Genomic DNA, 16306 nt, shown 5'->3' with positions numbered 1-16306 from the left:
TGAGCGTAAATATCATTTAATTCGTGACATTGTTCAGAGGGGAGGGGTGAAAGTTTTGAAGATTGCATCAACAGACAATTTGGCAAACCTGTTTACCAAAAGCTTGCCGCAGAAGATTTTTGATAGGCATGTAGAAGAAATGGGTATTAGAGTTGTAGATGCATGGTTATGAGTCTAAGTGGGAGATTGTTAAGATATACTATTAACTATGCGGTTTGATTATAGTATTATGTTTTATTCCTTTTGGAACAATTGTCTACTTATTTATTCAATTCAAAAAGTATTATTTTAAATAGATCATTCGTTCATATGTGTGTCCTTTACTTATATAGTAGACGATTTGGTGTATGGAGTTTTAGCTCATGCGCAGAAGATTAAATTGTGGGTTCTTATAAATTATAAAGTTAATGTTCACAATCAAAGATGAAACTGGGCAAAGTATCTTGATGATTGTAGCATAAAATTAAAATATAATCTATCTTGATTATGGGAATGGTTTTTGTTCCAACTTCTTATGCTAGTACATTTTGTATGTATTGAACGGACCAAGTAGAGATAAGTGTTTTTGTACTGAATATATAAAACAACCTCTCTAGCTCATTAAATGTACTTATACTCTTAATCTTGATGTGATTGTTATGATCAATGTGCTTCGTTCATTATTTTGATTTATTAAAAGGTATGACTCAACTACGAGTCAATGTATTCCTGGTAAATTGGATAATGGCAAAGTGCATTTGTGAAATAACAATTAGTTGACAGAATCCATGTCTCGACCTTAAGATTGATGATACCCCTTTATGGATACTTATAAGTTTTCATGTGAAAACCCTGCAGGTGGATTTTGTATCTGTCACATGAAATAAGTTAAGCAGAAGTATAAAGGATTAAATTAGTCGATGAATTAAATTGTCAGTAATTTAATTTATTTGATTGGTATCTGTAATCTTAACATGGGGAGTTAAATAAGTTTTAATGAATGATTTCGAAATTAAACAGAGGAGTGCAATTACAGTTTTCTAGTGGAATAAATTGTAATTTATTGTAGGATTAATTCACTTATATTCCGAATTAATACTGCAATAGGAAGCCTCGTTATTAAAATCTGTGGTCCCTGCTGTGCCTGAATATTCTAGAACAAAGAAAATAAAAAGAAAAATAATATCCTTGGTGGGTAAGGAAAGGGCTACACGTTTTTTGGCTAGGGTTTACCCTAAAAACGTGTGTATATAAAGAAAGCCATTCAACCCTAAGTGATATTCATTCTTTAGCCGCAATACTTGCCACTCAAGTATTTGGTTCAAGAGAAGTTCAGGATACACAGCAGAATATCGTAGACCTGGAGAGTACGGACGCTATTGAAGATTTGTGCAACAGCTTCAAGAGGTTAGTGTTACAATCTCGTATTTGATTATGTTTGTCTAGTTTACATGTAAGAATATGATCTTGGATGTTTGCTTCCGCTGCGTATATATGCCTATTTTCTATCAACAGGTTCGTGTACATATTTAATTTCTCGAATATCGAATCACGTGGAAATTTATAGTATAAATTTTGTGTAATTAGATAAACATCATTTAGGAATTTGAAAAATGTAGAAGAATTACATATAATTTAAGATTTAAAAGTTGCTTCAGCTGAATACTATCTTTTTAATGTATTTTTCCTTATATAATCATTTGTGGATCTTCTTATATTATATACTTACTTTTGTTTTGTATTTGACAGTACAATTTTTTTTATCTCGAATAACTCTTTTTAAAAAAAATATCATTGCCTGACTTTTTTAATTTCTAACCGCGCGAAACGCGGATAAGTTAACTAGTATTAATATAGAGCTCCACAATCGGTGAGCTTTTCATAAATATGTTCAACTTTAAGCCTCAAACTTCGACGAACTCATTTCATGACATATAACCAAAAGGACGAAGAAACAATTAAGGGACAAAGTTTGCAGGGGATTATTAGTTAAAATGGTCACGTCTTAAATTAAATGTCATATTTCTCCTCTCATCTTGACAGATTATATGAGTTAATACTGCAACAACAAATTAAATAATAAAATGTCAACCTCAAATTACATAAATCGGCTAATAATTTGAACTTGACATGTAAGATACTATTATTTACATATGAATTATTAGTCTTGAAAATATTTGGTCCATCGTTTCCATTATATATATAAATTGCCTATTTGGTCCATCGTTTCCATTTTATATATATATATATATATATATATATATATATATATATTGCCTATTTATTTATTATTCCCAGTTTATGCCATTTTCCCCCTAGTTTCAATTTATATTATTTAAAAAAATAAATTAACACACTAATGCATTGAACAGTTTTTATTACTTACTCTTATTGCCTTGAGTCTCTTGGGTTACATTTTTATAGGACCTCCAGTCTCTTTGATCTCTTATCTCTATTATCATTGGTAAGTTAGAGAAGAAAAAAAGGGATATATTTGCCATTCGGTCGCGGAAAATGAATGGCCATGAAGTACAAAAAGGAAAAGAACAGAACAGAAGATGAGGAGAACCTAAAATGTTCCAAAAGAAAGAAAAAAATAAAGCAAAAATTAGAGAGGGGATCCAAATTGATTCCATATTATGTTATTTTTACACTGTTACAAAATTATGAAATCAAAGAAACTTCTCTCTACGTAAAGGAAAAAGTACTACGAAGAGAAAAAAAAAATCTTATATATATATATATATATATATATATATATATATATATATATATATATACTAGATGGCGTATGCCCGTGCTGCGCACGAGCCCAACATTTTAGATTATAGTGTATTTATGTGTGTAGTTATTTTTTGATATTGATTGATTTTTTAATATGGGGTCTATTTTTTTTATTGCTTTTTTTTTTTTAATATGAGGTCCACTTTTTTTTTTTTTTTTTTAACATGAGTTGGAGGTGGACGGCGATACCACCTCCAATGCCTGTGCTGGGCACTGGCCCAACACTTTGGATTATAGTGTATCTATGTATATGTAGTTTTGTTTGAGTAGTGATAATATATATATTTTATATTGCTAATAAACACACACACACACACACACATATATATATATATATATATATAACACGATTAATATAACATTGTAGTTTGTGCTCCGTATCCAAAACCATATTATATTAGTGTTTGCAATGAATACAAAGTTTGCAAAAATTTATTAATACTTTTTAAAAGAGAAGACTTGTTTAAAACGAAACTATTTTCGTCCATTTCAAAAAAAAAAAAAAAAATAGCAATATTTAAGCATCAGTTGATACTTTAAATTTTAATTCGATTAATTTAAAGGTGTAAAATATTCTATTGTTAATGTATATAAATTGGACCTAAACAATACTTATTATCAAATTTTGATTTGGATAATTCTAATTCAAATTATTAAATTAATTTTACATGTTAAAACGAAACAAAGTAGAAATTGATTTTCTATTTAAACGAAGAAATGTTATTTTTTAATTTTTGGTAAATATTCTCGGTTTAGCTCATTTTACTTGTCATGTTGTCTTTTGCACTTTTTTTTAAGGAAACGTCAATTAGAATTATAATTTGACTAATTTACCTTATTTATTATTTGATCTCCATTTAATATTATTTTTTCTTTTACGACATTAATCTAAATTTTAATTCGATTAATTTAAAGGTGTAAAATATTCTATTGTTAATGTATGTAGATTGGACCTAAACAATACTTATTATTTTTTATCAAATTTTGATTTGGATAATTGTAATTCAAATTATTAAATTAATTTTACATGTGTAAAACGAAACAAAATAGAAATTTTATTTTCTATTTAAACGAAGAATTACTATTTTTTATTTTTGGTAAATATTCTTGGTTTAGCTCATTTTACTTGTCATGTTGTCTTTTGTACCTTTTTAAGGAAACGTCAATTAAAATTATAATTTGATTAATTTACCTTATTTATTATTTAATCTCCATTTAATATTATTTTTTCTTTTACGACATTAATCTCTTTTCACATTTATTAGAGTAAGAATAAAAATTAAAATATAAATATTTTAAGTATATTTATTTTAGTAAACATAACAAATAAATGACATGGCGGAATAGCAAATACAACAGTTAAATATCTAGATTAGATCTCAGGCTAATATAAGAAAAGAAAGGAAATTGTATGGTTTGACTGCTTAACCTTTTGAAGAAAAACAATAATATGGGGTTCACGTTTTTTGCTGTACAATAATTTCATTTGCTCCCGCTAATAGGTTGCCACCATTATTGACTTAATGGGAATACTTTGGGAATTACATGAATATTGTTTGATTTTTTAATATGGGGTGCACGATTTTTTTTTTATATTGCCTTTTTTTTAATATGGGGTCCACTTTTTTTTTTTTTTTTACATGAGTTTGGAGGAATTTTTTAATTTTTTTAAACATGAGGTCCGCTCTTTTTTTTTTTTTTTTTTTTTTTGAAGCATGAGTTGGGGACGGACGTTGATCCATCCCCCAACCCATGCTTATATATAGTAGTAAATGGCCTATGCCCGTGATGCGCACGGGCCCAACACTTTAGATATAGTGTATCTATGTATATGTACTTGTGTTTAGATAGTGATAATATATATATATATATATATATATATATATATATATATATATATATATATATATATACTATGTTCAAAACACGATTAATATAACATTGTAGTTTGTGCTCCGTATCTAAAACTTTATTATATTCGTGTTTGCTACGAAAATTTATTAATACTTTTTAAAAGAAAAAACTTGTTTAAAAGAAAACTATTTTCCTCTCTTTGAGATAAAACAATAGCAATATTTAAGCATCAGTTGATACTTTCCATTTTAATTCGATTAATTTAAAGGTGTAAAATACTTATTATTTTTTAATCAAATTTTGATTTGGATAATTCAAATTCAAATTATTAAATTAATTTTACATGTTTAAAACGAAACAAAGTAGAAATTGATTTTCTATTTAAACGAAGAAATGTTATTTTTTAATTTTTGGTAAATATTCTCGGTTTAGCTCATTTTACTTGTCATGTTGTCTTTTGCATGTTTTTTTTAAGGAAATGTGAATTAGAATTATAATTTGACTAATTTACCTTATTTATTATTTGATCTTCATTTGATATTAATCTCTTTTCACATTTATTATAGTAAGAATAAAAATGAAAAAGTAATTAAATTCTATCTTATTTTAAAATATAAATATTTTAAGTATATTTATTTTAGTAAACATAACAAATAAATGACATAGCGGAATAGCAAATACAACAATTAAATATCTAGATTAGATCTCATGCTAATATAAGAAAAAAAAGGAAATTGTATGTATTTTGCCTACTTAACCTTTTGATGAAAAGTAATAATATGGGGTCCATGTTTTTTGTTGTGCAATAATTTCATTGACTCCCATTAATGGGTTAATACGCATGTGACAATGAATCCACTATTATTGACTTGATGGGGATACTTTGGGAATTACATGAATATTGTTTGATTTTTTAATATATAGGGTGCACCTTTTTTTTTTTTTTAACATTTTTTTTTTTTTAATATGGGGTCCACTTTTTTTTTTTTTTTAAGAGTGACTAACGACGAAGCATGGGTAAACCGATGCTTCTATATAGTAGAAAAGTAGAAATATAATAAAGTATTTCTATCTACTTTTCAAAAGAGTTGGTAATATAAAGTATAAAATGTCAAACTGAATACGGACGACGATCTTGGCTCTATAAACCGGTTCTTCTATATAGTAGTAATTTTTGTCCTTAAATAAAAAAGTAGGTGGGGCCACAAAGGATTTTTTGCCCTTAAATAAAAAGTGGGACCGAACACGGACGACGATCTTGACTCTATAAACCGGTTCTTCTATATAGTAGTAATTTTTGTCCTTAAATAAAAAAGTGGGTGGGGCCACAAAGGATTTTTTGCCCTTAAATAAAAAGTGGGACCGAACACGGACGACGATCTCGCCTCTATAAACCGGCTCTTCTATATAGTAGTAAAGTAATACATATATTATGTTCAAAATACGATTAATATAACATTGTAGTTTGTGCTCCGTATCCAAAACTTTATTATATTAGTGTTTGCTACGAATACAAAGTTGGCAAAAATTTATTAATACTTTTTAAAAGAGAAGACTTATTTAAAAGGAAACCATTTTTCTCTCTTTGAGATAAAACAATAGCAATGTTTAAGCATCAGTTGATACTTTGAATTTTGATTCGATTAATTTAAAGGTGTAAAATATTCTATTGTTAATGTATGTAGATTGGGCCTAAACAATACCTATTATTTTACATCAAATTTTGATTTGGATAATTCTAATTCAAATTATTATATTAATTTTACATGTTTAAAATGAAACAAAGTAGAAATTTGATTTTCTATTTAAATGAAGAACTTCTATTTTTTAATTTTTGGTAAATATTTTTGGTTTAACTCATTTCACTTGTCATGTTGTCTTTTGCACGGTTTTTTAAGGAAACGTCAATTAGAATTATAATTTCACTAATTTACCTTATTAATTATTTAATCTCCATTTAATATTATTTTTTCTTTTATGACATTAATCTCTTTTCACATTTATTAGAGTGAGGAAAAAAAATGAAAAAGTAATTAAATTCTATCTTATTTTAATATATAAGTATTTTAAGTATGTTGCTGTACAATAATTTCATTTGCTCCCACTAATGGATTGATACGCATGTGTCAATGAATCTATCATTATTGATTTAATGAGATACTTTGGAAATTACATCTCATATTAAAAATATGGGATGCACTTTTTTTATTTTTGAGATTGTTTGTTTTTTTAATACGGGATTCACTTTTTTTTTTTAATATTGCTTGATTTTGTTAATATGAGGTCCACTTTTTTTTCCCTGTGAGTTTGGAAATGGTGAGTTTCACTTTTTTTTTTTTTAATATTGGTTGGTGTTTACTATGGGGCTCACACTTTTTTTTTATATTGGTTGGTGTTTACTATGAGGCTCACACTTTTTTTTAATGGAACGGACGACAAAAAAGTGAGCCAAACCGGCTCTTCTATATAGTTAAAAAATAAAATAAAATATACACACACAAAAATGGAAAAACTATTTATTTATACAAATACACACTTCCAACTTTTCTTAATGAAATTCTTTCTTTTCTTTACAAACAGCTAAACAAAGTAATTCTAACGGTACAAAAAAGCATCTTTAAAAGATCATAAACTCTTAGGCGATTCAAAATTACAAAAAAAAATTAAAAATTGTAAGAACTAAATATCAATAATAAAATGAATTAAATTCCAAATCTCATATATTTTGAATTTAAACACTAAACAGAATCTTTAAAATAATTTTAGCATTCAAATATTTAAAATTTTATTTTGTAAACTAAAATAATGTAATTTATAATGCCTGAAGCGTAAATGTTTTTACTAATAACTAGAATAAATATGATAAGACTCCATAGCTTCCCATTTTTTCAATGGCTTCACAAACAGTAACAACAACCATCACCACCTATGGCAGTTTCAGCACTCAAATATCCGTAGACTTCAACTGACCCCATAATTTGACGTGCCACATCTCCACAAGCTCACGGAAACGACATGGATGAGTCATTTTGGTAACGGTAATGGCATAAATGAGTCAAATTATTTATGAGTGACATAAATGAGTCATTTCCAATAGTTCGATGGCGTAAATGAGCCAGACTATTGAAGAGTGACATAAATGAGTCATTTTCAATAGTTCGATGGTATATTTGAGCCTTTTCCGAAATTATTATTGAAGCTACCGCAGAAGATGTACTTAGTCACATAACGTAGACGAAAGTATTTCAATAGAGAAACAAGAATATGATGCTAAAAGTTTTTTAGGGAATGTTTAGGTCGTGAGCCCAATAACGACTCATCGATACAACATAATATCAAGAAACTATTGAACTCCTTGGTGGGCACGTATAAGGACATTTGTTGGAATTGCATATAGGGGAATATAGGGGCACTTCTCTCCTCCTAGCTTTTATGACAGAGTTTTACACTACACAATAATTTAATTAAACCCACGAATTAAACTTCTTATCTTTATTTTTAACAAAATTTAAATTAGTATAATTACTGTATAATCAGTGATAATGATAATACATTATATACACTAATTATTGTACATTTCTTATATAGTAAATATATATCGATCAACTACGATTAAAGTAGTTCCGATAAGACGGGTGTAATTTTCTTTAGTCGTCTGGCTTAAAATATTAATAGCCCTTTATAATTTCTTAGTAATTTCGTAGTTTCAAATACCAAATACATTCTAAATTAGCCAAATGGTTGCTCCAAACTGAACAGTTGCCTTTGGCACGAACTATACATGTGTAGTTAAATATTCCAACAATATAAACTTAATTTCTATAAAGGCATAATTGTGCTACTTCGTACCTATTCGTTTAAAAATTATGGATCCGATTCTTGTCCCATATTACTAAGGACATGGAATAGCAACTTCATGGAAGAAAACTGAAGCTTCACTATATATTTTATCTTTTTCGTCTTTATGTGATATTTTGACACAGTTTATAAATGATTTTTTTTTTTAAAAATCACATGAATTCAATTCTTTTATGAGTAAAAAAAGAGGGGGAAGGTCGGTAAGTCGGTAGGCTCGAATGGTTTGACCATTTTATCACACGAGAAAGTCAATGCGGTTTGAGGTGTCTCATAACTTGCTATTCCCTCCGTCCCAAAAAGATTATCCTCTTTTGACTTGGTACAAAGTTTAAGAAATAAAAGAAGACTTTTGAAATGTGTGGTTCAAAACATGCCTTAGATATTTGTGTGGTTGTAAATCATCTCATAAAGTTAAATCGTTTTTAAATATAGAAAGGGAAACAATTTTTTGAGACAGACTAAAAAGGAAATGATGACAATCTTTTTGGGACTGAGGAAGTATTTTTTTTGTGGGTGATACTGTCCCAAGTTCAGACAAGTACCTGATGTGGACAAACAATTTTTTTTTAATCCATCGTACTAGAAATTCATTAATTTACTAACCAATTAGTTTATATTTACATTTTATAAGGCTCATTAGGAGAAAACATTCTTTATAAAAAAATTCAATTTCTAAAATTCGAACTTGAAATGTTTAGTTAAAACTAAAAGAATCTCATTCAGTGGAGTCCGGCGCCAAAATGACACATTTTTGTAGCCTAAAGACCAAAATGAGATGTCAATATTTTTTTATACCCAAATGTTTTTTCGTTGCACAACCAACGAAATGTTAAAAAATTCAATTTCTCCGTCATTTTTTTAAAAATAAAATAAAATAAAAATACATTTCCTTAGACCTATAGCGAACTGTATTTAATATTTTTTTTATTCTTTCCAATTTCACTAGGCAACCAGCGAAATGTACTTTTTTTTTTAAATTTTTTAAACATTGAATGTATCAAACCCTAACTCCACCGACACAAGTGCCTTCTTTTCTCTTTCTCTTTCTCCTTCACCTTCTGCCTTTCTTTTCTTCTTCCTTTCTCCATTCTTCCTCTTCCTCTATGAATCCAACACCAGTATTCCTCAACTCTTTCTTCATAATTTCTTCAAATAATTTTGAGGTAATTTATCAATTTTATAATTTTTTACATATATTATTTAATTTAGTCATTATAGATTAGTCCATATTTAATTTTTTGATTTATTTATATCTTGTACTTTGTTTGTCAAAAACCAACATTTGTTCAGTTGAAAACAAAAATCAGGTGTTTGATTTTATATATTGCACGTGTTTAACTCAGTATTTCTTCTCTTGATATGATTTATTTTTTTGACAATCTCTTGATATGATAAAGATAAGAAAATGATGAGATTATAATGTACTAGTAGATTAGAATAAAGAAAAATTATTTGCTCATTTGATTAGAAATCAAAAGTGCAGTAGATTATAATAAAGAAAACAAAATTGCTAAATTTAATTAATCAATAGTTGCAAATTTTAATTGTTGATTCAATTAAAAAAACATTAGTTACAGTTCGTTGGTCAACGAACTGCAATTAGAACACTAAAAAAGATTAATTACAGTTAGTTGACCACAAATCGAACCACAATTATTATTTTTTTTTTTTGAAAAAACAAATAAAAGTTATCTTGTATAATAATTTGTTCACCTTTTTTAATTTATTTATTGGTTAATGATGAGATAGTCAATGAAATCGAACCACATTAGTCATATACCCCATTTGAGCATTAATGTCCCTTGCCTGAAATTTTGACTGAGCGAGTCTGTATTTAAGTTTTTCTTTTTGCCTATTTGGACTATATTTATTTTCCTTAGTTAAACTTGTATTCTAATTTATTTATTTTTCTTTTCTCTCGAAGTATTTAACTGAGTGAGCCTGCAATATAACTGAACTCGAGAGATAATTATTGCAATAATGAATTCTTCCCCTATATAACCATTTGTTCACCGTATTTTTTTTATTTAGTGAAGGGAACTGTCCTTTTTGATTAATTATTATTAGAATCAACTAACTAAAAAAAATTAACTAAGTGCACAATGTTATAGGTATGGATCGCCCCACAGTGACTGTACATTTCAGTCCAAAAGAGTATGATTTGTTAATACTCCAGGAGCAGGATCGATCCCAGGCTATGTGGGATGGGAAGTTGACTCGACAGGACGCGTGTTTAACTATACATCGTGCGAATTTTGAATTCTGGAATCACGTGAGGCAGCACCCTTTGCACCACCGCATCTTTAATTACTTTGAGAGATGTGGATCTAGGGGAGTTTTAGAGGTAGGCGATGTGCGTTATGATGAAGGAATCATCACTGCACTTATTGAGAGATGGCGTCCAGAGATGCATACTTTTCATATGCGCACTGGAGAATGTACCATCACATTGCAGGATGTCGAGGTCTTACATGGCATTCCCGTAGATGGTGATCCATTTGTGCAAGCTGGTGTTAGACAAATAAGCAAATCAAGGTGGTGGGAGTTGATGTTCGAGCTTACTAGTTGGTTGCTCGAAGGAGGATCAATTAAAGGTAACATCTTGTTGAGGATAAAATCATTATCTAAGCATGTGAAAATCTTGCATGATATTGATGACGACACAGACGAGATTGTAGTGCAATAGAGGGTTAGGTTGTTCCTGCTTTGGCAGTTTGGTGGTACTATATTCCCTGATAATACTGGTGCATGACTTAGTTTAGACTTTTTGCTTGACATAAAGGACCTTGATGTAATGGGCAGGAAATCTTGGGGAGTAGCGGCATTATCATACTTGTACAATTATCCATGTCGTGCTTCGATGTGGAATAGCCGTGATGTTGGTGGATTTATTATTTTTGTTGCAGGTACGTGAATTTCAATATTATGTTGTTCTATTTTCATTATCCGTCTTATTTAATTGAAAAAATATTTCTATATTTTAATTTACTTATACAGGTTTGAGTTTGGGAGCGACTTATCCCGATGCAGCCATCACTACGTCCTCTAAGAGTAAATGAGCGAGATACGATATTTGCCCAGAAATGGACTCGTCATGAAGATCGCGAAAGCGAGGCACGAATTGTGCCAATACTTAGTAGGGATGTGTTAGACAACCTAACTGATGATCAAGTATTTTCATTTTAAAAATTTTTGAAGCTGTAATTTGATAAGAAATGTGCAAAATATAATAACAATAGAAATTTGCAAGAAAATATTAGCAATCGGTTTAAAAAATAAATGTATATTTGCGACCCTTATGTTTTAATTAAATTGATTTAAAACTCATAATAATAGCGGAAAATGTAAATCATGAATTTGCTATATTGTAAATCATAGCGGAAAATGAATTTGCCCAAGTATTTTTTTATTGCATATATAATATATTTGCTATATTGTACATGCATGCTGTCTTATCACTTATCACCATATAAATATATTCATAAATATACATGTTAATAACATCATTAGTTTTGTGAAAATGCATAATGAATGTTTGTTGTAATGTGAAAATGCATACTTTGTATTTTAAATTCACTATTAATTTACTGTATAATATTTTTCCTATCATACTTTGTGTGGGAGCCTTATAGAGAGGCCATCCATAATGGACTTCTCGAGTGGTGCCGATGTGGTCAAGACATTTGGAGGGCGTAGGTGCCACTCATTTGTGGGATCTACCGAGAGTGGCACATGGCGGGTCGGGTCCTCAAACAATTTGATATGGAGCAGCCTTTCCGGGACTACTCTCCGTGATAACGTCCAAATCCACTCCCCAAAGAGAAAGTGTACACGGTCGTATGCAATATAATTTACCCAACTATGAGTCGGGGTCGATCCCACAGAGAACAATATACTAGGCGATCAAGAAAGTAAGGAACTTTCACCAACTAAGCTAAAGCCAAACGATAGATAGTATTTTGGTTTTTGAGAAAATTATAACTAATGCGGAAATGTAAACTAACCTAGAAAGCAAGTAAAATGATCAATGGCCACAAGCATGGATAATAGGAGATTACACTCAAGTAATGATCCAACGTATTTTACGATTTTACAACTAAGAGCGGGTTTATGTTAATAGATAACGGTTTCTACAATCTCATTGAAAGTCTTCCAACCAAATCAATGAATTTCACTCTAAGATTTTCCAAGCCTTAGAGTGTGATATCAAGCACAACCAATTAAATCTCAAGTAACTTTCCTATTCCTAGCTCAAGTTATTAGATGGGTTTAATGACCCAAATTCTTGTTAATTAATCTTTCCCAACCTAGATTTCCTCTTCCGAGCTCAATCAAAGTAAATGGGCTAGTCTTAGGGTTAGCTAATCCCTTAAGAAACATTAAAGAACAAGATTAATTAAATCAACAAAGACCCACTTCAATAGCAATAAAAATCATTCAATACATAAGCAAAACAAGAGTTTCATCCAACACTTTAATCATAGAATATTTCCATAAACAAGATTCAAGTGAAGAAACTAAATACTACATACTTAGATGTACAATACAGAGCAAAGAATTGAAGAAATGAATGAAAGGTTTAAGAAATGCTCAACCAAATCTTCAAATCTTCAACCCCAAAGTGTGGTGTAGGAACCTAGTCTCCAAAACTTGTATGAAATGGCCAAAGATATGTTTTACAAACCCTAAAAGAGTATTTATATCATTCCAAAAACGGGAACAAAATCTGGACAATAATACCCTCGTGCACAACATGTTACTCGCATCTTGTGTCGCAGGTGCAACATGCGAGTCGCATGTTGTGCCAAAACCGTAGCATGTTGTGCCAATTTCTCTGTCAGCATATGCTGCACAACATGCTACTCGCATCTTGTGTCGCAGGTGCAACATGCGAGTCGCATGTTGTGCCAAAACCGTAGCATGTTGTGCCAATTTCTCTGTCAGCATCTGCTGCACAACATGCTGCAGCATCTAGCAGATGCTGCTAGAAAGTGTTGATTGTTCTATTTTTGCTCTATTTTTCTCCGTTTTGCTCCGTTATGCTCTCCGAGCATCTTATCCTACAAAACGACGTAAATACACAAAAATTAACAACAAAAGTGCTTGAAGAGTCACAAAAGCTTAAGGAATTAGCATCGAATATCCCGTAATTTCACGGCACATCACTCCGCATATAAACCATTTCATTTTGAACTGGACAAGCAGTTTAAGATAACACCGTAGATGTTGGAGAATTTTCAAAGCGCCGAATATTTTTGGGCAGATCGTCAGCAAAGAATATTTGAAGCTAATCATACTGTTGTAGCATCCGAACCGAATTCCGGATATTTTAAATGGTACCGGAGACACTCCTGCACTTTCATAGGAAATCCAGTTGGTATTGTGGATGGGGGATACCAACACCTCGTAAGGAGGCACGAAGGTACATAACTTATATAACTGTGGATGTATACATATAATTATACATGTCTTACATCACTAAGATATAGAATTTTTTGTCGGCTCGTGGAATGCATGAGCTGAGATATCTGGTGTAGCGGTTCTATTTTTTCCAATTCGAATTTGCACTTACCTCATTTTAAAAAAAAAGCGTCCCGGAAAAGTACGGGTTTAAGGAAAGTGTCCCGGAAAAATACGGGTTTAATCGTACCGGGAAAAAGAAAAAAAATATACTTCTACGTGGATGGTGCTCTAAATGGATATTGTTTTATAATCGCCACCTAACTTATAGGTAAGTGAGGAAACCAGTTCGAAAGGGTTCATTTAAAACGGTTAAATTTTAAAAGAAACCAATCTAAACTAAAGTATGGGTAAGGATTCTGTTAATCCCCTGGGGAAGGTGTTAGGCACCCCGGTATTAAGGATTCGTAAAATACGGTTGACCTACGGGTTCTAATAGTATGCCTTGTGAATATTAATTGTTTTTGAAAAAAAAAACTGCTTTTCTTTTAGATTCCCGCAATAAAAGGTTAGTCATTTATGCAAAAATATAACACTTTCAAGAAATAAAAGTCGTAAAGTTTTGCCCAAAATTGGTCCTTTTTGCGTTTCGGACTAGAACACCTAGGTTAAAACTTGAAGGCGTTTAACCTAAGTAGAACACTACTAAGCCCACCCGAGGTTACAAAAAGAGTTTTAGTTAAGTTAAGCTTTTTGAGGAAAAATCATTTTTTGGCATACTATTATTATCCATATTTTATATTTTAGATCTTTTAGTTATTTTTACTCTAAGATTGTCAAAAATAGTCCAAGTCTGAATCTTGTCCAAACGGTCCAATAGTCCACGGGTCCATGGTCATTTTTTTTTTTTAAATGGTTAAGTTCCTCAAATTTTGTCTCAAAAAATCATTATTTCAAATTTAAAGATGCCTCAATATTATACAAGCATAATTAGTCCAAAAAGCCGTTTTTCCACAAGAATTTTCCAAAGTTGGTTTTTGAGTTCTCAAAATGGTTTTTGCGACTTTAAATATGTGATAATCTTAAAGGTTCCAATAAATCATACACATACTGAATTGAAATACATAAATAAATAGGATATGGAGTTGGGCCGACCAAGCCCAATAGAAAAATGCATGAATTAATATTTTCCACTCCAATATGCGTTCCAACACTTATGTCATCCATGATAGGGGTACACTCGATCTAGAATTATTAGTGGGCCTCAATGGACCCACCAACGTATAGGGGTAATCACAACAAATAAGTATACATAACATTAGTAAAATAGCCGAGGATGAGAATTAAATTTACAAAGCCAAAAATGAATTACAATGCTTTAGGGCCAAGCTCATAATTATTATACTCGTAAAATAGCGGACAATTTATGTAAAACCAATCAATTGCTAAATATAACACTTATCAGATCATCAAGACTAGAGATAGGCCCAGAATTGTGGCCCAAAACTATCTTCTTCTAAAATTTTCTAAGTGTCAGACAGTAATATACATAATACACCACTGATATACCCACTAAAATAGAGAGCAAAACCCATGAAGGGCGTACCCTCTATATGCTTCAATATACACTATATACTCAACTGATGTCAACTCTCAAATACCACACTTAGATCACACAGAAAACCTCAAGTCTACACACTAAATGCCACAATTCCAAACTTAAGTATTTAGCTACTAAATAAGACTAAACAAACAATCAAAAGTTCTCCATAGTACACAGTTTTAAGGCCAGTTATCAGCAAATTCAAAAATAAGAGTGTCCCAGAGTAATTCTACTAGCACAGGAGGGAAAACCAAGCAATTTCAAGCAAACAAGTTATACATGAGCCAAGTTCAAAAACTTTTGGAAGAGGTGTTAATGCAAGAAAGTGGCATAGAGATAAATTATCACCTAAAACTAAAACCAGCATATTGCAGATTCAAGCAAATGTGAAACAGTACCAATTTAATCTCAATAGGCTTTTCAGTTTCCAGATTTTCCAAATCACACTCAACAACTTTTGAAAATTCGTTTAGATAGTCAACAGGTCCCAAACCAAGTCTCAAAATAAAGGTTCCAACTTGCATTTTTTTCCAGAAATACAGAGAGGTTGACAGGTTTAAAATGATGCACAAATAAGGTCTCCAAACATAAGTTAAGACAAGTCACAAGCAACCCAACAATGCCAAATTCTGTGAGATGTTCAAAGACCTTTAAATGATGCTTCAAATCTCAACTTGTTCTCAAATTGTCTTATTAAACTAATGGGAGCAAATGACAGCTACACACATAGTACTAGAGATCAATTTTCAGTCAAAGCCATTTATACAAATTTCAAATAGTTTCAAATATGAATTAGGTAAATATGGGCAGTGGTTTCAAATGTAAATC

General features: G+C 30.5%; 1 protein-coding gene across 5 annotated transcripts; it reads left to right on the top strand.

Annotated features, from left to right (window-relative positions):
• Window positions 1-9326: 9326 nt before the first annotated feature.
• On the top strand, window positions 9327-11858 carry LOC132611452 (serine/threonine-protein phosphatase 7 long form homolog). Of its 5 annotated transcripts, XR_009571654.1 has the most exons (4): window positions 9327-9638; window positions 10587-11069; window positions 11278-11381; window positions 11473-11855. XR_009571654.1 is itself a non-coding variant. In XM_060325883.1 (3 exons), exons 2-3 carry the CDS (start codon window positions 10589-10591, stop codon window positions 11292-11294), a joined length of 498 nt encoding a protein of 165 aa, XP_060181866.1. In that variant the 5' UTR covers window positions 9327-9638; window positions 10587-10588; the 3' UTR covers window positions 11295-11858. The 5 variants fall into 5 exon arrangements, 2 of the variants coding, with proteins under 2 accessions (XP_060181866.1, XP_060181865.1); XR_009571655.1 differs by having other exon boundaries at window positions 10587-11381; window positions 11506-11856; XR_009571653.1 differs by having other exon boundaries at window positions 10587-11381.
• Window positions 11859-16306: the final 4448 nt, after the last annotated feature.

Source organism: Lycium barbarum, chromosome 9, assembly GCF_019175385.1.
Source record: "Lycium barbarum isolate Lr01 chromosome 9, ASM1917538v2, whole genome shotgun sequence".
In the NCBI taxonomy this organism is placed as follows: Eukaryota; Viridiplantae; Streptophyta; class Magnoliopsida; order Solanales; family Solanaceae; genus Lycium; species Lycium barbarum.
This window is presented reverse-complemented; position numbering and strand designations above follow the sequence as displayed.